Source organism: Podarcis liolepis (assembly GCF_965112155.1).
Source record: "Podarcis liolepis genome assembly, chromosome: 2".
NCBI classification, from domain to species: domain Eukaryota; kingdom Metazoa; phylum Chordata; class Lepidosauria; order Squamata; family Lacertidae; genus Podarcis; species Podarcis liolepis.
In genome coordinates, this window is record NC_139555.1 from 84,882,797 (window position 1) to 84,909,430 (window position 26,634).

The window sequence follows — 26,634 nt, forward strand, 5'->3', positions numbered from 1 at the left end:
CTGACTCAAATGTCACCTTCACAATGTAATACATGAGGCTAGCAAGCCACTTACTCTTAACTTGATCCACTCAAGCTGAAATATGAGGGCAATATCTCACAGCTGATGGTTAAGGCCTATGTCAGTGGAACAGGGAGAGAAACAGTTTTCAGCAATTCTTCATCTGTCTGCAACCACACTTGTTCTGAGGCATCTTCCAACCCTGTGCAGTAGATCTGTGGAGAGGGAACTGCTGAAAATAGCTTCCCTCCCCATTCCATTGACAGAAACCACACCATCAGTTGAGTAACACTGTTGGATACAACACAGTGTTGTAAAAATTACAAGGAATGCCAAGTCTCATTTTTCAAGGGGGGTAGGAAAGATGAAGCCCATAGCACAATGCACCAGCAGGCAAAACTGGAGAGATCACTATAAAACATGGTTTGCACCTTTATGCATGTTATGATCTGTTTTAAAGTTCAACCTTTTCAAAATGGGGAGGGGGTAGAAAGGAAAAATGCAGTATTTGCCTTGGAGATATTGGAATGAAAACTGGTGTGGCCATTTTCACAGAGAAACCCAAGCATCACCTCATTTTCAAGAGCACCTTGAGCAAGCACTTCCTCTTAAACTCTTAATTCAAGTCCCTCATTCAGGCTGTACCTATCAAAACAACCATGACGACTCCGGTCACAGAAAGCATGATGCACAGAAGTGTGTTATTAACTTATTTTTTAAGGATCAATTGTCCAAAGTATATCCAGGCTGAAATAGGAGGATTCTAGTTCAATTGCAGTCATTGAAAAACTCCTGCTTCGGCACCTACAAATCTGAACCCACACCTGCCCTTGTAATAGCCACCAGCTGCTTTGAACTGCCCGCAGCATATTTACAGTACATTTGAGTACTCTCCTCCACACTGTTAGCAAGGCTGTTCTGTCAAATGAGCACTGGTTGAATGGTATGGCTCAGAGGCCAAGAACTCTGGTGCCTGCTTGTTCTTGTCTGGGGAAGATGGCCTTTGTCAAGGTAGAAACAGTCATATTTTAAATGCCAGTTAAGAAATCTAGGCAGACAGATACGGACTGGCAGTAGAAGAGAATCTTTCAGCCCTATCCCTTTTCAAGTGGGAGCAAGGCAAGTATCACCTTGACAAAGGGAAAATTTATTTGCAGGCTTCCTTTTATACCAAGTGTTTTTATTTGGTCCTATACAATACACACAAAACACCTTACAACCACCAATATATCCTAACAGAAGTTGAGTTTTTAAGGAATTTTAAAGATGGGGCAAAACTCCTTAAAGACTTTATGGCTACTTCTCCTATTTGGTAGGAGTTGTCCTGGAAATAAGCAAAAGCCATTAGGCCTTCAGAGAAATGCCATCACTGCTCTCCAGCTAGGTTCGTGAGAGATAGGGAAGGTATTTCTAAGGCTGGCATCAACGTGCATGATTTGCAGTCAGAGTTCCAGAAAAAAAGTTGGTAAAAAATGTTCTGGAGCGATATGCAAGTTTTATAAGCAGCAGCTTTTGTGTATTCTTCAGCAAGCAGGATGACTGTAGCACTCATAGCTGCTAGGACAGAACTTATTTAACGTGATGGCAGATAAGAACTTTTAAGAGTTTGGTAACCTCCAGGAAGAATACTGTAGCACACTGTTCTTCTCAGGATATAAGAATACAGACAACATCCATCTTGGAAATGTCAGGCTTTCTGTGTGGAATTACACGTAAAAGGTCTGTGTTTGTTCAATGTACAATTCTGAGGCTTGATTATTTCTTCCCATGAAGCAGGCCTGATGTGAGTTTTCTACTGACAGAAAGAACGTATCACCTGCAAAAGTGAGGCAACAGTCAGAAGCCAACAGTCTGTACTGAAGCACAAGACCCAGAGTACCTGACGAGATATCTGGCAGTCCCAAAATTTGTAGTACCCTGGAGGAAGAGTGAAGAAATGTACTGGTGACAAGTAATAGATAGGTACTGGGATGATGGGTGGGAAAGATCTCTCTCGCTACCAAAGAGATAGGGAGAAATCCAACATCACACAGATAGACATGACTTCCCCTTCTCCCAGCAGTCCTCCTGGACCCAATTTTGGGAGTGCATGGGGAGTAGGGAAAGGGATGTTCCACATGGAAAGAATGAAGTCCACTGCACAAGTGAGCCAACACCATTGGATGTCACTCAATTGTGCCACTTTAAAACTGCAGTTGGAAAAGCTCGAGAAATCCTGGGATAGGACCAGGGGAGAGGGAGAGGCAGAGAACAGTAAATAAACAAAACTAAACCAGATTTTAGAAGTTGCTTCCAGCAATAATTAACAAAAAAAACCCTTCTTTTCTAAAAAGTTTTTTTTTTTTTGCACATTTTCCAGCGATTTATAAAACATTAACTGAATATTAACAAAGTCTGAACCAAAGGAATGTGCTTTGGAAAACATTAAAATAAGTGTTCCTATTAATGCAGTGTGCCCATGTTACTATGCCGCTGTTAATCTTTTTCACCTGATTTTTTTAAAAATCCTAGAACACTCTTCATACTCCCCTAGGGTCCATGGGACAATGCATTTAGAAGAGAAGCGCTCCCATGCTGCCAACTTCACTCTGCTCCTTTACAAAGATTTCAAAGTACTGGTAAATGATAGTAACAGCCAACAAGATTCCTGTGCCTGATCCAATTGCCCCAAGGAAGTCTGCCAGCACAGAGAGAGCACCAATGCAGAGGCCACCAAATGCAGCTGCTGTAGGAATGTATCTGACAAGAGACACAATGGGAAGGAAAGAAATTAGACATTAAGAGACATTACTAGCATCTTCAGGCACAGCTAACACCAAGTCAGTGGAAAAAAATGTTTTGTAGGTGTAGATAGTTAAGACACAGGGGAAGAATCCAGAGAAAAATAACTATGCATCAAACTGCAACCAATATTAAGACTGCTTGGGTCAACCCCCCATACATCTTTTAGGTATGTGACTTAAGGAGGCCCTTCAAATATGACCCATTGCTTATATTTTGAACTTGTGTCACAGTAATGCTGTCTGAAGCAGTAAGAAAACTATGAAGGTAAACACTGACTTTCTGTAGCCTCAGGATCACTACAAAAGGATAGTGTTCATTAAAGTCAGCAAACAATGAGGCTAGAAACAAAAATGAAATTGGGTATTCTCAGGAATTAACAGAGGCTCTTATATAGCTAGGATCTTGATGGCATGCAAAAAAAACCTTTAAAAAAAAACCTACAACACTGCAAGAGCATTAGAAGCATAATGGCCTCAGTCCAGTAAACCTGAAGGAGCGTCTCCACCCCCATAATTCAGCCCAGACACTGAGGTCCAGCACCGAGGGCCTTCTGGTGGTTCCCTCATAGTGAGAAGTGAGGTTACAGAGAACAAGGCAGACGGCCTTCTCAGTAGTGGCTGCCCTCCCATCAGATGTCAAGGAAATAAACAACTATCTGACTTTTAGAAGACATCTGAAGGCAGCCCTATTCAGGGAAGTTTTTAATGTCTGATGTTTTATCACTTTTTTATTATTATCATTAATTCTGCTGGGAGCCACCCAGAGTGGCTGAGGAAACCCAGCCAGATGGCCGGGGTATAAATAAATTTATTATTATTGACTGAATATAGCATTATAATCATAATGAATCTCTGCATGTTTGTAACTCACCTGTTGAGTTCATGAACCATAGAGGTTTCTCTATGACCCCTCATAACCATCTGCTGCTCTTTCAGTTGTTTAGCAACCTGCATTGGCCAAACAGAGAAAAGAAGCTTAGATCTTTTTACAGTCAGTTTGTAAGATGAACTGCCTATAAATGAGAAACAAGAGATTTCAATGCTCCTCATTTAAGGACTATTAAAAATGGCAAGGCTGGACTTCTGATGTAGCAATATTATAAATATTTCTGGAAACCAAACTAAAAAGATATACAAGTTGATGAGAGGCATGTCTCAATCTGCCCATGGAAAGCAGACCATCTTTTCAGGTAACCTCAAGAGAATGGTTTGCAATAAGAAATGAACTATGAACATTCACAAGCTGAAACATGAAAGAATCATCTCCATGTTAAGGACTTAATATATTGCAGCATGAGCTTTTGTGGGTCTAAACCCATTTTTTCAAGGCAAGCTCATGGCTGTTCCCTCTTTTGTTAAACAGACAACCTTGAAAGATACCAGACTTTGCTTAGGAAGATGAACAGCTTAGGCGGGGAGTGACATTTTGAGCATGAGGAGTCATGTTTTAAAACTAAAAATGCTTCCTAGTATCCTATTCTCCTTAGTCAGATCTGATCCTTCCAAAAATATATTTAGTGACAATAGAATGCTAGACACAGAACTAACTGCACCTTCTGCTAAATGACAAAGCAAGGGAAGCATTATGGTTTTTCAAGAGGGAGGAGAGAAGCATCCAGAGCTGTGGTGTCAATGTTATTTACTTACATCTTTGGCAGAAGAGCCAGACACTTCAATCCAAGTTTTAGAAAAGAAAGCACAGGAACCCAACATGAACACAATGTAAACAACTGCATGGACAGGATCTTCCAGAACGGAAGTAAATGACTCCGGAGGCGACAGGTAATAACAGAGACCACCGACGGGGTATGAACGGGCGGGACCACCAGACGAAGTATCCTGCAATGAAAGTGGACAGTTTGGATTGTGCCTTAAGTGGACAGGTATTATGCAGCCACCAGAGGTCACTTTTATGCCCACAGAATTCAAATATAGCAACCGTAAACCTGCATAGGTTTCTTCATGTGTGTGTTGAGAAACTCTATTATAGCTACTGCAAGACAAGTGCTAAATATAGGAGCTGGCAAGGACACAAAAAGCCAGCAAGGCATGGTATGAAAGCCACTTGGCTCCTAAAACAAACCTTACATGTTCATCACTCACAACACAATCCTATGCTTGCCTATTGTTCCATGGGGTTCAGTGTGATTTATAGTTTTATACTCATTTATAGTTTTAATTCTATACAGGTTTAATTGTTTTTAATGATGCTTTTTCCTATGTTTTTAGTGATTCTTGTTTTTACCTTGAGCTGCCTCGAGGTGGGGTATAAAAAAAGATATATAGAATAATTTACTTTCAGATGTGTATAAAATTGCAGTCTGAGTCTTCCTGCGAGCACCTTCGTGCTAAAAAAACTAGGGCTGTGCATGGACCCCCAATCTGATTTGTGGGGTCAATGTGTTAACCTGATTTCATCCAGCCCAGCCCACCCCAGCTCTAGAAAATACTCATTCATGGAAATCCCATTGACTTGCATTAAGAAATAAAGCCAGCCAAAATTGGATTGTGCTTTCACATTGCAGCATGAAAGTTGGCAACAAGTTAGCCTCTACAAAGGTGATTTATCCTGCCGAACAGGTATTTCCTAGCATGACCTCCCTGCTGTTAGCCCTTGACTGGGAGCATTAGGTGTGAATATAATAAAGCTCAGTTCTGTTCCTACACCTATCCGCTGAGCCTATCTCAGCATCTTCTTTATATGGTGTTTTAGTGGATTCTGTTTTAATTTTGGAAACATGGCGACACTGAGTTTGGCTTTTGTGAGTAGTTTGTTCTTCTGGGTTCCCCTTTTTTTAATGGGTCATCTTGGGAAAGGGGAAATTGCTCCAGGACTAGCCCAACCTGCCCCATAGTCACTGCAAAAAACCCCTGAATCACCCCAATTCAGCTCATTATTTATACTTTGTACGGAGTTGCTGTACAAGCCCGAATAAAAAGCAGGTTTTATGTTTAAAGCTGCAAGATCCAGGACAGATCTTATCAAGCGGATACTTACCGACCAAGTGCCCAGCAGGCTGACCAGTAAGTTGCCACTGAAACGAGCGGAGAGCATCTGGGAGATCACATATAAATTGGACACCAGCGCAGATTGAAGGATGATGGGAATATTGGAGGTGTAGAAGAGTTTGATTGGGTAAGTGTTATACTGGCCACGGTAGCGGGCAGATTTTATAGGGAGATCCACTCTGAAACCCTGCAGGTTGCAAAAGTGAGTGTTAAATACAGAAACAAACACTTCTTAGGAACAGTGCACTTGAAGAGAACCTAAAAACCTTCAGTAATCTTGGAGCTCTTCCGGATTACCGGTTTCAATATTCCACCCTGACTTGCTTGCACAACATTTACACAGTGGTTAAAGATTGCTGCTTACTGAGCAATTGCTCTGATTTGTTTACATGGAAGTTATGTGATACCATCCAGCATCATTCACACTTCCCAGTGTCATTAGGGTTGTTTTTAAAAGAGAATGTTATGCAGGAACATGAAATCTCCATTAATAGTGCAACCCTTTCCCTTCCCCCCAGTATATGATTGATTTATAACTGGGGGGGGGGGGGAGAGATAACTTGGGAGCAGAATGCTTTTTAGAAGCAAAGAGAAACACTTTGCGTAGGAGGGTCTATTAAGGCATTAAGGCCAATATGAATACACTTGCTGTGGCCATAGCATGCTTTGGTGTTATTTATAGAGTGCTATTAGCCTAAGTAGGTAGGGCTTTCCAAATTTAGGTACGCAACAGGCTGCTCCCCTAAGGAACTAGCAATCTAAAACAGTACAGAAAAAAAAGGAAGAGAATGGGTAAATCCCATTACAATATTTATAGCTTGGATAAAGTTGCAAATGATTAAGAGGATGTCAAAGGCCATAAAGAAAGGGTCTCACAAGGATTAGTTTGGATGAACTTATGAGAAACAAGGGCCAAAAGATAACGTGGATGAAAGCCACTGATGGCTTTAAAAAATTAGGCCTTGGAAACTGGTAGAAACAGAGTTTAAACTCAGGAACATTTTGAACAATACTTAGGATCCAGTCACAAATGTTGTAACAAGCACTCTGTTAGCAAGCAGCGATTGTTGTCATCTTGCTTATATTTAAGTAACATTCCATAATTCTACTTGCCTGGAAGTAGATGACAACTGCAAAGACGAATATGGTGGCAATCAGGTTCATGAGGTTGGGGAGGTTCTGACGGTAAAAGGCTTCCCTGAGAGCTCTGACTTTATCTGTGCGAGTAGCCAGCAGATGGAACAGGGCAATGATGGCTCCTTCAAATTCCATGCCTTAAAGTGAGAGTGATAGAGAGATGCTTAGCTGCAGATAATTTGACATTTATTAGTTTGACTTTTGAACCAATTGTATAAAATTTGTAATAATTTATTTTAAAAGGTTATAAACTGCTTTTCACCAGTGTGGTCCTAGAGTAGTTTACAATGCAATTAAGCCAACAAACACACAAAATGCAGTTAAAAACCAGAATATACCACAGGAAAGCAATCATAACCTCCAGAGCAGGTTAGCAGATCATTGAAAGGTCTGAGGGGAAAAAGACTGTCTTCCATAGCCTAGTCCAGTTGCATCAATGATATAATGGGGAGAATGCCAGAGACTGGGTACAATCACTGAGAAAGCCCCCTCCAAATTGATCTAACAGCCCAGGCAGTGATAACATAGGAGGGACTAAACTTTCTTACTTGCAGCTACTAACAATCATTGCTTACAGAGCTACATTACCCCCTCTAACCATGCATTAACATCACACACAAAAATGAAACTCACTGAAGCAGTCATCTTAAAACTTGAGTTTACAAAGGAAAGAATGAACTCTTCTTTATATTCAATTTATTGCATAGCAAAAAAAAAAAAAAAAAAGCCTAAGTAAAGGTCCCTGGATTTAATGCAGGAAGGGTACCAAAAAACCGCAAGTGAGAAATAGTAAAGTAGCTTCCCCAGTCAGTCAATTCTTCGGAGAAGTGAGACCTCCAATAAAATGAACATCCTCACCTCCAAAAAGAAGCAATCCTGCTCAGGGTTCCAGCCAGCCAGTCAAGATACTGTTAATTGTTAATGGTTCAGGCAAACCAGTTCACTCCCCACTCTCAAGTCTTCCATCTCTCTTCCAATTGACACTCAACATTTTGTGGCTTCGGAGGAATACTGACGCCCTTATTGTACTGGTGTGCATTTGTATGTGTTAGGTTTTTTAACATTTTCCCAAAGAATACCCAACTTTAGATCCAATCCACAGGGGCACCGAGTCACTTAACTGAGGAACTGATATGCTTCCAGTGAAACAAAGAACACGCAAGTATGAGGTTACCTCGGCCAGTGTTTACTGTGGTTGGGCTGAATGCCTTCCAGACAATAGTCTCACAGATGTTAGTGGCAATGAAGAGGGAAATGCCAGAACCAAGACCATACCCCTTTTGCAGAAGTTCATCCAAGAGAAGAACGATCAATCCAGCCACAAAAAGCTGCAAAACAAACATGAATTATTTTCCAGCGTCACCACAACCATACCTGATCCCTTTAATAGAGGAGCTGCGAAATAAAAAGTGTCAGTGCTTTCTGTAAATGTCTGCTTATGCAGCACACATGACAATTATCTGTTTTAATCTTTGATTTATATTTTTTGACATGGTTATTACTGAAAGCATAAGTACACAAGTCAGAGATACATGAACTGAAGTTCCTTTGTACATGAGGTAAATAAAGAGCATCATGTAAACCCAACTTTCTAAGCTGTTCCTAACTTAGCTGCAGCTAAGGATTTTCGGGGGGGGGGCAGGGAAAGTTGATTGTACAATACAACTTTTACACCTTATAAGTAAGATTTTAGCTCTTGGATTGGTTGTTAGGTTTCATGCGCAGCTGTTGATCAACTGCGTTGCATGTATTGTTTGTTAGCTCTCCCACAGCATCTATGTTTATCATGTACCGTATTTTTCGCTCTATAACACGCACCCAACCATAACACGCACGTAGTTTTTAGAGGAGGAAAATCCGTAGGCATGCCACCCGTAGGCATTCCCTCCATAACACGCACAGACATTTCCCCTTACTTTTTAGGAGGAAAAAAGTGAGTGTTATGGTGCAAAAAATACGGTATATGAAATGATGGTCAATCCCCCTTATAGAAGGGGAAGAAGTCAGAGTGCAGCTCCAAACACTAACCAATAAGTCAAGGGCAGGGAAGCTGTGGTCGTCAATGTTTTTGGGACTACAACTTCCACTATATTGGACTGGCTGGCTAGGGTAGATAGGAGTTCAACAGCATCTCAAGGGGTTTCCCTTCCCCGCAATAAAGCAACAGCTGTGCAGATACTGAATCCCTGTTTTCCTATTATTATTCCTAGACCACATACACCACCATCACTTGAGCTACACTGGCTCAGCTCACACAATATGACTTTGATGGCCCAGGTGCATAAAAGCAGCAACACAGGTCTAAATGATTTATAGTGAACCCAATGCTTAAAAGCCCTTTGGCCATAAACAGAAGAGATGTACTAATGTTCCAAAGTAAATACTGTAACAACCCATAGTCTACAAACCAGCATACAGAAGGTGAATTGAACTGTTACTCTGAAGATCAATATGGCATGTAAATTCTTACATTGTGTCAAGCCAAATATTAGTACAATTCAGATATCCTATTTTGGCAAGACTGGTCAACATACGTAGCAAGGAATCACTCTGAAGTAGGATGCCGTTAAGTCATCCTCCATTTGTTCCTAGATTCTAGCAACCAGCTCTGGGAGATTTCCATTCCTAGACGTCATGGCTAACAGCTGGTCTTCTATAATAGTAATAATAATTTATTATTTATACCCCGCTCATTTGGCTGGGTTTCCCCAGCCATGCTGGGTGGCTACCAACAGAATACTAATAATAAAAAACTGATAAAACATCAAACATTAAAAACTTCCCTATAAATTTATCCATAAGATTTACGAGGAACCTAGAAACTAACTACGCACTCAATATATCTAGAGATGCAAGGCTTCTATAAAGAATACCATGCCTAATAAGAGGGACGCAGATGGCACGGTGGTCTAAACCACTGAGCCTCTTGGGCTTGCTGATTGAAAGGTCAGTGGTTCAAATCCGCACAATGGAGTGAGCTCCCGTTGCTCTGTCCCTGTTTCTACTAACCTGGCAGTTCGAAAGCACACCAGTGTAAGTAGATAAATAGGTACCACTGTGGCAGGAAGATAAACGGTGTTTCTGTGTGCTCTGACTTCCGTCACAGTGTTTTGTTGTGCCAGAAGCGGTTTAGTCATGCTGGCCACAGGAACCAGAAAGCTGTCTGAACAAAGGCCTGCTCCCTTGTCCTGAAGAGAGATGAGCGCTGCACCCCATAGTCGCCTTTGACTGAATTTAACCGTTCAGGGGTCCTTTACATTTTATTTTTTTAGCCATGCCTAATAATGAAGCGTCAGGATGATTGGTAAATGCATTCTAGATTCAATTAATATATACTGCGAGGACAAGTAGGAGATAAAGCAGTGTGCTTAACTTTAAAATGATGGTGTCTGTAGAAGCTCAACTGAACCACAGATCTCCTAGGTCCAATCAATGAGTAGTCCAATACAAAAAATAAATAAATTACCTGAATGGTAATCAGCAGACAGATTCCAGCTCCCATCTCTGATGGGTCTCCATACATCCCCGTCATTACATAAACGATAGATTGGCCAATGGTGATAATCATGCCGAACACTGAGGAATGAATCCACAAGAAAAGACTGAATTAACCTAGTCTCCAATTACCCGAGAGGATACAATTCATCAGTATCTACATAAGGCATTAAGCCAATCCAGATGGCAAGCTCTGTAATGTCTCCTGATACTTACATTTCTGTGCCCCATTGAACAGAGCTCTGTCTTTTGGCGTATCCCCAACTTCAATTATTTTGGCACCAGCCAGCAACTGCATGATGAGACCAGAGGTGACAATGGGAGAAATGCCCAGCTCCATCAGTGTGCCTGTTGGATGTGGAAATCAGAATGACAGATAATCGGTAAGGAAAAAAAACAGTTTTCCTGCCAACCCTCCCAGCTAGTCACTGCACATGTAGAGAGGGCCAAAGATGTGCACTGTGGAGGGGAAAGCATTTGGATCATAATTGAAGCTCCACTCCTTTCCAAATGATTCATCCTTCTTCTGCAGCATGGTCAGCAACCCAGACCCCAATCAGCAGCACAATGACAATACAATAATTCTGGAACATAGGTGAGGAAGGACTACTGAAAAACATGTATGAATTATGTCAAAGCCACTTGAAATGTTCTGAGCACTATCACATTTACATATTCCCATTTTTATACTATAGCATCAACATGGTCATGGAGATGAGCCAAAATTCCATTTTCCAATTTCAATATCCAGGCCATGGTTCAGTCAGTTATGCACATTGATGTTTCATAGTTTTCAACGGGCAAGTTAGGTAGTTGCTCAGTTCTCTAACAATGAAGTCAGTGGCACCTCAAAATGCTTGTCAGTGGTAGGATCCACTCGGTTTTGCTACTTAGTATAAAATTTCGCAGCAGAGAGAAGTGTCATTTGCTAAGTGAGACATTCTTACCTCTGTTTGAAGCCAAAATTACTCTCATCCAATAGAATGGATCTGCCGAGTCTGATGACATAATACCAAACAGGGGAATCTGAATTTCCAAGAGAAGACAATTACATTAACACAGGCTTAGCTCCCTGGATTTGGTTTAAACTTTAAATTTAAAGGAAAGTTTGAAATAATGTAATATGCATACCTGGCAACAAACCAAAAATATGAAGAGGGTGATAGCTGTCCATAGTACTTTTTCTTTAAACTGGATCTACAGAAGGAAATAAAAGAAATTAGTACCACCTTGTGTTTGGGGCTAGAAGAATTTGTTAAAATACAAGCCTTAGGTTCACTGAAAACAAGGTGGAGAAACAGTACCATGGCAAAAGAAAACATAACCAGGACTTCAGATGAATATAAATTTATTTTCCAGCTGCTTGGTAACATTTGAGCATAGAATCACTAATGTTGTACTCTTGTACATATGTTGTACAATCCCTTAGCTGGGAATCCAACACATGTGCTTAAGTTACAGACATGCCTGCACAAATGTACAAGGTAACATATGGCAACATTTAGCAATCTAACTGTATTCAACATATACAGCTTTCTTAACACTGGACAGCAGAACAAGGGGCCAACTGAAGGTTCAACCCCCTGCTTTCCATAAATAGCATCACAGCAAGGGGGAAGATCAGCTTGGCCCCATCCGTCAGTCAGGGGAAGAGCAGCAGCAGAGGTTGCCTACCTCCCTCTTCCCTAAGAGCTCAGCTCCAAATGCCTTGGAATTGGAGAGCCTCTGTTATTGGTCAGTGGAACAAGGGCTGGTGAGTTAGTTGCAGCACCTCAACCCAAGCAAGACCAACAGTAAGGGGAGATCAGACTGGCTATAAATGCCAGCTTACAACTCACTAACTTGTTTTTACACTGTCAAACTGATCTCCTTTCCGTACCTTTCTCCTTCATTCAAGTGCATTTTCTGTTATAAAGCCTTAAAGAAGTATCTTTCTGTCATTTTAACTATGCAAGCTGTTTTGAGAGACACTATTTGTCTGAAAAGTAGAATAAAATATAATATAAGCAAACTCTCTTCTTAGCAGTAACTCCTGCAAATATTGATTTAAGGATACTTACCTTTCTTTCTGGCTTTTGGATCTCAGGTAAGATAACACAGAAGGGCTTGATTACTTCAAGAAATTTAACTGTGAAAAAAGGTATGAAAAGAGAACAGATATATGGATTTCACAAGGTCCTTAGCAGTCAATTTAAGAGCCAGGGCGTTAGGCTTGAACCTAGAAGTCCCAAATTTAAACCTTGCCCAGCCACTAACCTATATGAAATCACAGTGAACCTTCATTCCCTGTCTGAGCAAAGGCTCAGGACTGGCACAAGCCTATTTCCCACTTGCACTGCAATGGAGATCCTATGCATTGAGGTGGCTATACTTTCAGAATCTTATTTCCAAACTGAAAGGCTACTTTCACTATAATCACTGCTGGTGTTAGCATCACTTTGAAACTTCACATGTATTAAAACTACCATGCAAGCAACCCAACAGTGCCATTTTTTAAAATGCATGTTTACTAGGCATGTTATCAAATTTTGGTTTTGTCTTTTCCTAGAAGCAGAACTAAGAGGAGCAGTATAAAAGAAGCTGCCAGATAATAAGGAAAGGCTATTCAATAGTAGCACAGATGAAAATCTAAGAAATTAGAATTGCCTTGTACTTCCATGAAAAGACTGCCCAAACTCACATATTTCAATAGTGTGCTAAGAGAATGGAAGGTGTTAATGCCATCAGTGTAAAACCAAATTTAAAGTTCAAATAAAAGGAATGCCCCCCAAACACACAACCCACCTTAGTGGCCACCCCATCACACTATCAAGTGGAAAGCACAGTACAATGGAAAACACATTTCCCATAGTAGTGATGTGGCAAGAAATTGGCCATCATCATATTACAGCCACAGTTATTTTGAAGGAATGCAAACAGATAGCAGGAGCAGCCCACTGTGGCTTCCACTGTGGGTCATTGTGCCCTCTTTACACTTAAATGGCACACAGCATGAAAAACATGTTTGTACTAGGAAGCATGAGGCAAAAAGAGAAGGAAAGAGTTATCTTCACACAAGGGTCATCATTAGATACGTGTGTAAAAGAAGAATGATTTCTGCATATTGTAAACAATATCTGAGAGAGTTTCCCTCCCAATAAAGAGCATTACATTGCACTTGAAACGTTATGGTTATGCAACCCCTGAGCTTTTTCATTTTAATGCAACATTATTATTCTAAGCCACTCAGAAAATTTGTGTTTACAGGGTGGCACTGCAATGAAAAGGACAAAGTGCTTCCATAATCCAGACTGCATTGTGTCAATTTATTAGCTGATTCTTAGCTTCCCATATAAAATACTTACTAGCTTCTCATATCTATCTATATATGTATAGAAGAGTCCCCCTGGGTGTCAAACAAACAGCCACCCATTTAAGCCGCACCTGGGGCGCACTCTGCGACCTTAGGGGGGGCTGGCGCTTTCCTCCTCTGGAGGGCGGTCGGGGGGTGAGGATCCCTCATCGGGGTGGAGGGACAACGCCGAATTTGCCATTCCAGGCCGGCGCTGCAACGATCACGAAGAGAGCGAACGTGGATCGTTTTAAGGGGCGGCCACGTAAGCCTCCGCGTCTAAACAGTGCCGGGTGAGGGCCGCCCCCCCCCAGCGCAGTCCTGGCAGGGCAGAGGCATGTAACGGGCAACTGATCCCCCGTAACGAAGCTGACAGTTCCCGCACCTGCCGTTGACTCCTCAGTTGGGGGCATCCTGCGGCCTCCCGTTCCTTCCCCGTTTCGAGGGGAGTCGTCCTCCTCCACCACCACCAGCCTCCCTCCCCAGCCGCCATTTCGTCTCCCTGCCCCTGACGGAAGCGCTTCGACCTCCCTGCAGCCGCCTCGCCCCTCGCGCCCCCGCTCTACGCGGGCGCCCTCCGCTTCTCGCCCGCCACGACGGCGGCGGCGTCTGCGGCAGGACCGGCTCTCCGCCTTCCCTCCCTTAAGCAGCGACGCCGATACTCACTCCCCATCTTGGGTGCTCTCGACGCGGAAAAGGGAAGGACCAAGCAGGAGCGCAGACTCCAGGCTCCTTTCTCGGAGAGACACGTCAGTTACTTGAGCCTTCCCGGCCTCCTTCCGCTTCCTGCCACGCACCGCCCCCTCCTCCCGCACCTCGCCCGCGCGCTAACAGGCAGGCATATCCACGCAGGCGCAGTAGAGACTTCCTCCTCTTTCTCCATCCTCCAACGGCTCTAGTGACATTCCCCACTCATGGGACTACACTTCCCAGCGACCTCCTTGCCTTAATGCACGCGGTTTACGTCACGGCGACACGTCACTGAGCGAGTCCTCTGTAACCGAGCCTAGCGCGGTATCGTTGGGAGGGAGGGAAGAAAATCGTTTCCTTTCTGGTTCTCAGTGCGGGTGTGGTAGTTGGAGGCGGCCTAACGGGGTTGGGAAGCGTCGCGTCCCAAAGCGTCAGCGGTAGCCCTTGGCATGCTGGGAATTGTGGTTCTGCCGTAGCCGCCATGAAACCAGTCTAAGAGAAGCGAGTCAAGGGCAATTTCCCAGGCGGAGGTCGGCTTCCAGGGAAGAGAGGCCGGGGGTGGTAGGGTGACGCACCGTTAAGGATTGCAGCCAAAGTAATGCTCAGTGGTAGTTGCAAGTCGTTCTATCCAAAAAAGGGGACACTGAAAAGCTGCGAGGAGTTTGTAAATAGCGGAAGCAAGTGAGACCTTCCACAAAAGCGTTGCAATGTATATTCTCGCTTGCTAGGGAGAATTCTTTTCAGCAGCCTTGCTTGTCCTCCCAAATGGCCATTCTGGTTTTTCAACGGAGGGCAGAGCTACGCCAGGTATACAAAGAACCCTGGGCACCATGGTTTCCCCTCACAGACCACCCTTAACAAACTACAGTTCCCTGGATTAATGAAGGAGGCGTGTGGTGTGGACCTGTTGCCCATCCCCTGCCAAAATTGGGTCCCTTGATATAATATTTGCCCCCCTGAAAATCTTTGGATTTGAGCATATGGATGTCTCGCTTCCCGGTGACCCCATTTTGGTTCTTCTCTCGGTGGCATTGAAGCCACCTAAGTTCACTTCTAGTGATCCCTGAAATTGCAAGGTGTCATTCAATCATCCACAGTTCCACACCAAAGCAAGTACGATACGGTCCACAGTAGGCAAGGGATCTCCTTTGGAATGTGCAAGCAGTGTACCTTGAGAGAACTATAAACAAAACGTGCACTTGTGACATAGTTTTATTGAAGGTGTATGTAGTCAACAACCTTTTAAGATCTGGTACCAATATCTGAGGCTATCATGCCTAGTTCTAAATGTCTTGGGGCTGTTTGTTTGAAGAATGGGTAAAGAAATCTCTCTCAAAAGCAAGTTCACATTTAAAAACAAAAAAATCAAATTGTCGTGTATGGTTTTGACACCCATAAAGGAATCCAGTGGATTTTCAACTTAACTTTTTATTATGTGATCATCAAAACTGGTTATAAGTATTTTGTGTGGCTTTGGATCCCTTTGGTCAGATACAGCTCTGGTGACCACTATTTATGCCTTTGTCATTTTAAAGGTTAACTTCTGAAATACACTCTGTGTGGTATTGGCTTTTACTATCTGTGCTCATTTTGTGGAGGCTCATTTTATGATAATGGGACTATGTCAGCATCTTCGTTTTTGTCTGTAAGGGACTAAATGGCTTCCCATGCCCATCCCTAAGTTTGGCTAACAGTTCTTTCTTAACAGTAGTATCTGTAGAACAACATGAGGACTGTCACCCAATTAAATAAATCTTAATCATGTTTTGTTTAGTTGATCCAGAAACCCTGTATTCCAGCTATACTAGGGGAGTGGTACTGAAGAATATGCCACCACTATACTGGTAGAACAGCTGTCATATCCTATATTAACTTGACGTTCTCCTAATATAAACATTGTTATCTGTATATTTTTCCCAATACACACATTTTTGCAAAACAACTTTCCATTATGTATATGTTTGTATATTATTCTACAAATATGTCATTTTTATGTACACTTTACCCTAGAATATGTATGCATATATACATTACCTGGCAGCATACATTTAAAGCTCTCTTATACCACTTCAACAGTCTCGGCTTGCCCCAAAGAATTGTGGGAATGTGGGAATTGTGGGAATGGCAGTTTCTAAGGGAGTGGGATAACAATCGCTGGCTGCAACATCATACAACCTCTCCACAAAGAAATAAGAGTGAAGGCTCAGAAAAATTGTTACAGTAAAGCAACCTACAACAAACTTTGTGCAAGCAAATTGGGATGAATGCTCAATAAGCAGGTCATCTGGAAAGAACATCTGTCTCCAAAAGTGGCCAGCCCAGTTCCTCGGAGAAATATAAAAGCAGATACTGATAGTGATAGAAATCACTTTTTCTCCATCACTTGGTAAGTCAAAATTTACCAAGGAAGTTCATTTTCAACTATCATGGTATGAAGCCATATACATATTTTTCCTCCATTATTTTAGAGGGATGTTAATTGGAGACTGTCTCTTTGGAAGATTGCTTTTAATACAAGACCTATTTGTGTGAGATATGGGGGAAAGGAATTGAAGCAAAAGAGGACTGGAGGATGGAATGTATGGGTAGTGACTGTAAACAAATATCAGTTCAATTCCTAATAGAAAAATAATGCTTTCTTCTTTGTCGTTTAAGAATCAGTGGGATTTTTGCTCCATCTTGAGATGTTAAAACCTGACGTGGCCATGGCATATTGAAAGATGGCAGAACACTACAGATTGCCATGCTGCTGCTGCTGCTGTTCCTTAAATAGAAATCCACACTCTTGTCCAGGTTGTCCATAGCTAGACAGTGAAAGATGACTGTGTTTCTCCTTGGGGAGCTCAGCGTGTCTTTTTCTGAACTGTTCTATCTACTCTTTCTTCAAGCTATACAGTCCAATAGATTGTTTATGCTAGTATCCCTTTATCTGGGAGATAAGAATAGCTAATAAAAGCTGTTTGCACTATTCATGGCCTTGAGCAGCTGTCAGATTTTGAAAGGTGGTGTTGGCTTTGGGAAATAACTCTAAACAACTAAGGGTTTTTGCTGTGTGCTACTACTGTCCTAATAAGAATTGGACAGCTAAGCCCTCAAATATATGCACTGTCTGGGTGGCAACACTCAGCCTGACACAGTGATCAGCATTACACAGATCACTGCTTGTTGCAACATCTGGATACTTTACACGTTTATAATCCAGAAATGTTGAGTGAAACAATGGACCTACACATACACACACACCCTGCTTTTTTCTGGGGGTACGCATACCCTTAAACATTTTGTGAATCTTTGTACTTTTGTCCATGTACTGTATTTATTTTCCCCGATTTCAACTATAAAATGGTGACTTTCTTGAGTCAAAATGAGAGTACCGCTAAACATTTTTTAGAAAAAAGCACTGCATACACCACATACACAACTTCCTCTTATTCAGACATATATGTTTGTACTCAATGATCTGAACTTTCAAAAAAAAAAAATATGATCTGGACTTTCACTAATTTATACTTATTTTTCAATATGGCATGAATAAGTCATCCATTATTGGATTACTGCAATGTGTTATACGTGGCACTGCCCTTGAAGATGATCCAGGAACTTCAGTTAGGACAGAATTTGGCAGCGAGGTTGCTGAAGGGGGTTAAACTATCAGAACATGGTTTACCAGTCCTCATTTGCTTATATTGGTCACCACTACATTTCTAAACCCAGTTCAAGGCACTAGTTTTAACTAATAAAGCCATACGTATATGGTTTGGGACCCCAGTATCTGAAGGTACCCCACTTACTGTACGAGACTATCCAGATCTTAAGATCATCTACATTACAAGATGCACTCTTCAGGATGCCACTTCCTGCTGAAATTTGAATGGTGATGAGAGAGAGAGAGAGATCTTCCTTATTTGGAACGTTTTTCCCTAGGAAACTCACATCACTGCATCTTTTCAACAACAGGCAAATGCTATTTTTGTTAATATATTTTAAGAAGCATGGTATTGAACTAGTTTCCTCCATCCTCAGAAGATGAAAACATGATAGCGGTTTTCAAATTTTCTATTATACAGATATAGATATAGATATATATGTGTATATTTTATTTTATTGGACTTAAGGAATTGTTACCTTCTCATCTTTTAAATCTTTTCCTGCTGTCATGGGCTTTGCAAGGCACGTGAAGTCCTAGGAATTGAGGTACACTGGTCTTTTTTATTTTTTATTTAATAATTTTTATTAAGTTTCCATTTACCAAATCAAACATATCATACCAATTAATCCAAATTATAACAATACAAATCATAAAATCCAATTATTTTCCAAATTATAATTTTTTGTGGGGGGTACCCATGCTCCGAGATCGGTAGGAGTCCAATCATCTATATTTCTGCTGCTTTGATGTTTACAATGATGTTCTCAATCCCATCTTCTCATCCTTGTCGTTACTCATTTTCCTTTTCAGTCACCTCCGAGTTGTCTCGAGGTACACTGGTCTTAAAGTTCACACCACTCCTAAATTAATTTAAGCCCTTTAGTGGCATATGCATGTGTGTGTAACCGGGAGCTATATTACAACCTGGGCAGAACAACCCTACCCTTCAAGGGAGAGAAAATGAGGCAGACAATCCACCAGCTTCACAACCCTGATTGGCTTGCATGGCAGAAAGTGGGGGCACATGCGCATCCCACCCCCCGCCCCCCGTTGCCAACTTCCTAAAAAAAGTTCAACAACTTTGGCTATGCCCATGTCGCCTGGGATACATTTGCAAGGTCCATGGGGTTGTGCCCTGAGCCACAACCTGCTGGGGAAATATTGGGAGCTTGGTCTTCTGAACACCTTGTATTATTAGTATTACTATTTCTGCTCTTACAATTTACTGTATTTATTAGCCACCTTTTCTGAGCAGCATGTAACAAAACCATACAATACAAAAATGCAATTCTAAAATCTGAAATAAAATAATCCATATAAGACAGAAAGCTGAAAACCATGCTAAACAGCAAAATCCACTATCTTCCAGAAAAGTAAGAGGGGGTAAAATAATGAAAATTTAAAAGCCAGTGAAAATAAAAAGGTATCTGCTTGGCACCAAAAAAGACATGAAAGATGGTTCCAAGTGAACATTCCATAAACAAGGAATTGCTGCTGAGAAGGCCTTTTCTCCTGTGACCACCCACCGTATTTCAGCTTGCAAGGGCATTCAGAGAGGGGTATCTGAATATGAGCTCAGGGCATGGAAGAGGCATGCCAACTGCTTCATTTAAGGCAATGGTTGTTAGATGAATCTGTTTAGAATCTGTATAATGAATCTGTTTAGAATAATTCTATGCCTTGAAATATACTTGAAGGAGTTTCTTTCAACAATTAGTACCAAAAGTCAGATTAAGCACAGCCATTCACTTTATAATATTGCTCTTGATGATGATGATTACCCTGCCTTTTTCCTGATCGGACACTGACACAACAGAGGCAGAGAAAAAAGACTTTGTGACTGCCTGCACTGCCAAAGAATAGACTCTAGCCTGTGTTCAGTCACACTCATTCTGAGGTTTTTTTTTGGCCAAACCGTGACCAAACATAGGTAAATGTTGAGATCTGAGGGTTGTGGTTTGGTGTGTGTGTTTTGGAGTTGGTATTAAAGGAGTTTACTTACAGTAATACTATGGGTAACCTTATAGGCAGGAGGAATTTGTAGAAGACAACCAATTTAAAGGGGTAATATTTTTCCAGGTTTTCCTGGCATCACTTTATTCTGGAATACTGTATTGAGGAGGTACCATACTGAGCCCATCTAGAATAATATTGTTGGTCCTCATTCTCATTCTGTCCCTCATCTCCTTTCCCTTGGAACTCTGCATTCATTCTTTATGTGGCCATGCTTAGAATTCACACATGGATTGGCCAACATAAGGAAGCTCAGCTGATTCCTTCAGCTTTCTCTTTCCTCTTGGGAGGTATAGGTGATATCATGTGGAAGAAGGAGCTGACCTCTGTCCTCCTAAACTTATCACAAGGTCTTGCTTGGCTTGAGCTCAGTGGGATAGCACTGCACCCAGCCTTTTGGCAGATCAATGCTCAGCAAGTGTGCATTGTTGGCATCTGTCTTGAGAGGCAATGGAAGAATGCACTATTAGGGGTAAAGTCAAACCTGCTGTGGCTGTAGAGACCAATATGCGAGGGACATGTTTTATTGCAGTTGGGGCAGATGAAGGCATCCGATTTCGCTGTTACAGATGCACCATGGCATTTCCTTTCTTTGCACTCCTCCCAGCAGTCATTTCTCCTCTGGTCACTGCTGTGGATACCCAAGCTGACTGTCTCCAGCTTGCCTGTGACCTATGCATGAACTTGATGTGGTCCAGCTGTTCTACAGTGGGGGGACTTGGGAGTTAGCTTGCCCCTCTCCACTGTTTTTTGGTCATGGCATCATTGCTATAGATTTTTCTCCACCCTTCAACTGCATCCTTGAACGTTTGCACACAGAGACCAAATATGATATTGTGAGATTTTCGATTACATTTTGAGAGCTGGAAATCCTTGAAACAAGGAAAAATTGCTACATCTTTATATAAGCAGTAAGCCATAACTCAATGGCAGAGCATGTGCATTGCATGCAAAAGACCCCAAATTCAATCCTTGGCGCCTCTATGTAGGCTGGAAACCCTGTCTGGAGGGTTTTTGTCTGCAACCCTAGAGAGTCAGTGTAAATAATACTGAGCTAGTTAAACCAATAAGGCAGCTTTTTAATGATTTTCTGCTCCACCAGATTAGGGTAATAGTCTCCATTGGGTAAGAATGTTTTTTTCCCCCCACCTTGTGGACAGATTTTTTTTATTACATGTGAGGGATATTGATTGCAGTGGACGCAGGTCTCAGCCTATAGAGATAATTTGTCAGCAACTGCCCTTTGTGCTATAGCTCCTCTGGCTCTTAAATAGGTGATGACAAGTATTTGTGGAGCATCTGACAGACTAATCACAATGTTAGGTGGAGCAACTTTAATAATTACTGTATGAAACACGTTTCACACGCAGCTTCCGGAGTGTTAAGACGGTACCCAAGAAGAGCATGCTGGATCAGGCCAATGGCCTATTTAAACCAGCATCTGTTCTCAAAGTGACCGACCAGATGGCTGTGGGAAACCTGCAAGCAGGATTTGAGCACGAGAGCACTCTCCCCTCTTGGAGCTTCCAGCAAGTGGTATTCAGAAGTATTGCTGTCTCCAGCTGTGAAGGCAGAGCATAGCCATCATGGCTAGTAGCCATGGATAGCTCTCTCCTCCATGAATTGGACTAATTCTCTTTTAAAGCCATCTAAGTTGGTGGCCATCACTGCCTCCTGCAGGAGCAAGTTCCATCGTTTAACTATGTGTTGCATGGTGAAGTGCGTCCTTTTAACTGTCTGGAATCTTCAAACATTCAACTTCCCTGGATATCCACAAGTTCTAGTGTTATGGGGCTGAGGAAGTACTTTTCTCTATCCACTTTCTCCATGCCGTGCACATTTGGGATTAATATGCATTCACGTCCTCTGATTATTTAACGCAAATGCTATCTTGGCAGTAATATTCAGCTTAGCCACAAGGTGGGAGAACTGTTTAACTTATAAATCTGCCTTTGCTTAAACTTTGAATGAAATCTACACATATGCCTGACATTATTCAATGGCTATTCTAATTGCAAAGCTACATGATGACGGCATTTAGAGAGACCCATGTATGCAGGAGCCTCAGATCTCCCACCATAGAGGAGATGGCCCTTGCACTCAATAACCTCCGCTGGGTTGTACAGAGATCTCCACGCCCAGGAGAGGAGCCTGAGAGAGGATTCAGATGCAACACAAGTGGAAGGGCAGCAAGAAACACCAGTGTCTTGAACAATATGCAAAACAGCACACAGCCTTCCTTCAACATTAATACTTTTCAGAATTTTTCAACGCAGTTCTCTGCCCCAATGTGTAGAAAATGCATATATTAACAAAGATAGCAGAAAAAATGCATAACCTTAGGGAACATTGCTTTGCAAAAAAATTGTACCTTCAGTAAAATCGCATACAAACACGTAGATTGGAGAAAATTGCACTAAGATGTTGATTCATTTCCATGATTCATTTTAAAGGGGGGGGGATTAACTAATGTGGAAATGTGTGGAATTGAATTTAAGACTGGAAAAATGAGATGGAGACAAACTGAAATGGTCAAGTTTGCCCATCTGTAAACCCCATGTAAACAATGATAAGATTATACTGTCAAGACATTAGCAGCAGAAACTCACCAAGCAAATTCCCTGTTTGGTTTTAGAGCTAAAGCTGAAATCAGACCCCATGACATAAGATGTGCAGTGAATGAACTGTGATTCGTTGTTATCGTGCTGTACTTGTCTGCTCCTGCCTTTGCAAAATAGCTCCCTGGGACATTTGTAAAAGGCTTTATAAATAAAAGCTATATTGTATTGTACCCCCAATCTCCCTCTGGTACTTAAAAGACATTTTATCTATTAGGAAATCTTATAACCATAATGTGCCAAACAGATAGACTGTACGTGATAAAAGACCTGCAATAACCAAGCTAGGTGCCACCCTGGGCTTTCTTAACCTTGTTGTCCATGCACAAACCCGCTCTAGCAGAGCCAGCAGTTGTGTTCATAGCAAAGGTTCCTACATGTTGGTTGAGGCAACTGATATTCAGCAGCTGGCTTTGGGGTTTTGTTTTGTTTTTTAACCAAGTTTAGTACTACTTCTAACCCTCTGTGTGGATCCTCATAGGGTGCTTTCAAACAGGGGCTTAATATGCAGGCAGATCACTGAGATACCATTGTTGAGATACCTGTAACTCAACTTGGCTTAATTCCTCCATTCCCAAACTGCTGCCATTTTAGCTAAAGTAGACAGTGTTTGTAGTAGACAAGGATGCTTGATGTCATAGGACCTATATGCTTACGAAGGTTGTGTGCCACCTCTAGTCTCTGCTGAGTGGTAGCAAGATTCCAGGCGGTTACAGGGTTGTGTTTCCATTGGGAATTCAGGCATGTCAGAGAGAGTGGCGCTTTAAAATACATGGTTTATTTTACACCTAGATACTGCACACCTGGGTGGAGGAAGAGAGTTCACAGCATTACATCTCAAGCGGGGCTTCTTCCCCACAGCAGTGCAGCTTTGCAGTCCAAGGCATCCTGCACACCATTCTCGTTCTTCTGTCCCAGCCTGCCAAGATGGTTCTGGTAAACAGGTATGGTGGGTTAATTGTAATGGTCTTATGCTGTGTGGGAATGTTTGGAGAGGCAAAGAGGAATGCAGGGGACCTTCCTCTCCACAAATGGAGTCTATCAGACCTTATTCCTCTGATTAACTGTTGTGTTGACATTGGCGGAGTAATTCATGTGCAGAATGTGTGAAACCATAATCACCTCCTGATGCATGTGAAGATGCTGTCTGAAAAATGTGTGTGACAATGGGAGCAAACCTTAGGCTATGGCTTCCAGATTATTATTAACAGTAAAGGACGAACCCTGTTCTAAAAGGTAAACTGATTCTTATGCTAGTCCGTAGATAATACATTTTCTGAGAACCAGTGCAACATTGAAAGTACTAAATGGGATGGAAGAGTTTCTTTGGACTATATTGCAGAGAGGAAGGGTATTTGTCGTGTGTGTGAATTTTTGCTTGCTTAGGAGTTGAACTTGCAGTTTATGATGAGAGGATATCTCATTAATCAGGAAAAGGCATGGGAGAATCAGAATATTGTTTATTTGTTTAGATCATGGATCATTCATGACACACCCTGTGTGTTTCTCCCATGGATAAATAAGAAAGGAGGGGGGAGACAGAAAGGAAGGAAATGATTTTGCATGGTTAAGCAGCCACTCCCCTTCGGTTCTGCTAAAAGTGGCAGCCTCCTGCAGCTGTTTTCGTTTTTTAAAAAATTGGGAGACTGTTATACCCTTCCCGAGTGTAATATCTAGTTTGGCCTGAGTCATGCAAAATTGCTACCCTCTCAGAGCACAGATCTCATACTCTATACAAAGCCAGCATAATTGTTACCAACTTAGCTATCATAGACATTTGATTTGCCGATCTATATTGCCGTCTCAATACCAAAAAGGAAGATTAAAAAATGCTACTTCCTGCTTTCGTGATATGCGGCTCTTTAAGTCCAATGCTGTGGATGTGACAGAATTGGGGGGGGGCACCTTTAATTTCCTTAACCTAGCCCATCAATTAAATCCGAAAGATAATGATACATTATTTTTGTGAATATTTCACTTCTATTCTCAGACAACCTGGTCCATCCTATGTAGTGGAGGCTGCCCGACCAGCACCAATCTATCACTAGGGATGGAGGAGAGACATGATTCAGTTTGCACTTGAAGGTGAGCTCACCTAATTTGCACTTTCCAAAACAATACATGGACCAAAGCACAGCCATTCTATGAAATTTGCACTTCTCTGAAATTTGTAATGCAGTTTTCCAGCCAAGTAACGTATACAAAAAATGCATGTGCTAGGGTGAAGTGTTCATAAACACACACCATATTAGTGGAAAAAATATATAAAAATGCATTACGTTAGGGGAAATTGCTTTGCAAAACTGCATATTGGGCAGAATTGCACACAAAATGTGTGTAGTCGGAGAAATAAAATAGTAAGGAATTTTCATGAGGATTTTTAAAAATTGCAAACTGGTGAGGAAATGTGCAGCACTGAACTTCAGATTGGAGAAATGAGAAACTGAAAGAAATTGAAACCACCAAATTCACCTACTGTTAGGCTTCAAGGGGTTGCTCGTGCGCAAGCAGGCAAATCTCTCCCTGGCTAGCTGCTAATGTAAACTTTATCCGTCCGGAGAGCCACTCACCCGTGGCTGACTCAATCGCTGGCAGAATTAGTCTCTTTTCCCCTTCTTTAACCCAGCAGGGATGAGAATGAGGAGGACAAAACTAGAATTACTTGGCCCTACCACTGGTCACTGACTGTTGAGCTCCCTGCTTTCCACACCACCAGCCCCCAGGACCACCAGCCACCACTGATTCTCTTCCTTGTAAAATTCCACTGCAAAGCTGATGGATCTAGCAAAGTGCTGTTTTCTTCCCTTCCCTTTGCTCCAACAAATCCTCGCTAAGTTTCTCAACCTTTATGGAGGGGCAGGGGGGCAGAGGTAGACACATTTATCTTCACCATTAGAGATACATATCTTTGTTGGCACGATCAGGTGGGAAATTTCTCAGGTAAGGAAGGAACTAAACTAATTCAAGGCCATTTTAGACATGGCACGGGAGATCTGTAATCAGCTCTTGACTTCAACCCACCACACTCCCCCTTGCTTTTAGCTGCAGAGAGGGCAAAGGTGGGTTCAGTATGAGTATGTGTTGTTTTCCCGTTTCATGGCTAATAGCCGCTGGGAATAGGGGAAATTAGAAGGGAGGAAAATAGCACCAGAGGAAAGGGTTGGTATCCCCTCTTCTTAGCACTGTGGCCACAGTCCAAATCTTCTATCACTTGCATATGCCTTTATAACAACAACAACAACAACGGGATGACTTCAATAAATCCAATCTCAGACCTAGTTGGGACCTCAGTCATTGTGGGCTGGGCTTATGTCCAGACGTAGGTGGAGGAGCTTGTATACCTTAAGGATGGCAATTTTTAAAATTGGATATAATGCGGTCACAGCGGTTAATGGCAAAACACTATTTAATTTCATCTGGAATTGGTTCCAGACTCCAGCGGGGGATGTATTTACCATTCAGGTTCTAGAATTACATCATTCTTATAACTGAACAGAGATAATACTAAAGAGCTGGTCCCATAAAGCATGACTTAACAATTTATTTTGGCTGAATGGGTATGAGGATTTATTGTCCTGCTTGCAAAAGAGGCCAGCTGATAAATCCATCCTAAGTAGATAAGCTATACAAATTCACTTGAAAGGAATGCTTTAAATCCCTCATCTACTTCAGGTTACAGAATTGACCAGCCAGAATTGACCAGCACTGCCTCTAGATAGGATGCTGCAACCTGCCCAGTGGGAAAACAGCATAGAATTAGGCTGCATTTTTGTTTACAGTGGTTAAAAACTGATGTAACACTTCTTTGAAGGTTACCTCATATTAGTTTGTTCCCCTCTGGAATTCACTTACTTGTGAATTCAATTACCTTTCCCTGTTATTGGACAAATAAATGAAGAAGAGACCTTA

General features: G+C 41.9%; 1 protein-coding gene and 1 long non-coding RNA gene across 2 annotated transcripts; one reads left to right on the plus strand and one right to left on the minus strand.

Moving 5' to 3' along the window:
• Window positions 1-1,163: 1,163 nt before the first annotated feature.
• SEC61A1 (SEC61 translocon subunit alpha 1) lies at window positions 1,164-14,651 on the minus strand. The gene is made up of 12 exons (XM_083489371.1): window positions 14,422-14,651; window positions 12,485-12,552; window positions 11,556-11,621; window positions 11,372-11,450; window positions 10,641-10,772; window positions 10,396-10,505; window positions 8,104-8,257; window positions 6,906-7,066; window positions 5,782-5,979; window positions 4,431-4,622; window positions 3,655-3,731; window positions 1,164-2,739 (listed from the first exon to the last, which is right to left on the minus strand). The coding sequence occupies exons 1-12, from the start codon at window positions 14,426-14,428 to the stop codon at window positions 2,553-2,555; spliced, it is 1,431 nt and encodes a 476-aa protein (XP_083345497.1). The 5' UTR covers window positions 14,429-14,651; the 3' UTR covers window positions 1,164-2,552.
• A 96-nt stretch (window positions 14,652-14,747) lies between these two features.
• Window positions 14,748-26,414, plus strand: LOC310700232. Its single transcript, XR_014522513.1, has 4 exons — window positions 14,748-15,252; window positions 23,518-23,669; window positions 24,716-24,810; window positions 25,352-26,414. It is a non-coding gene; the product is annotated as an uncharacterized lncRNA (long non-coding RNA).
• Window positions 26,415-26,634: the final 220 nt, after the last annotated feature.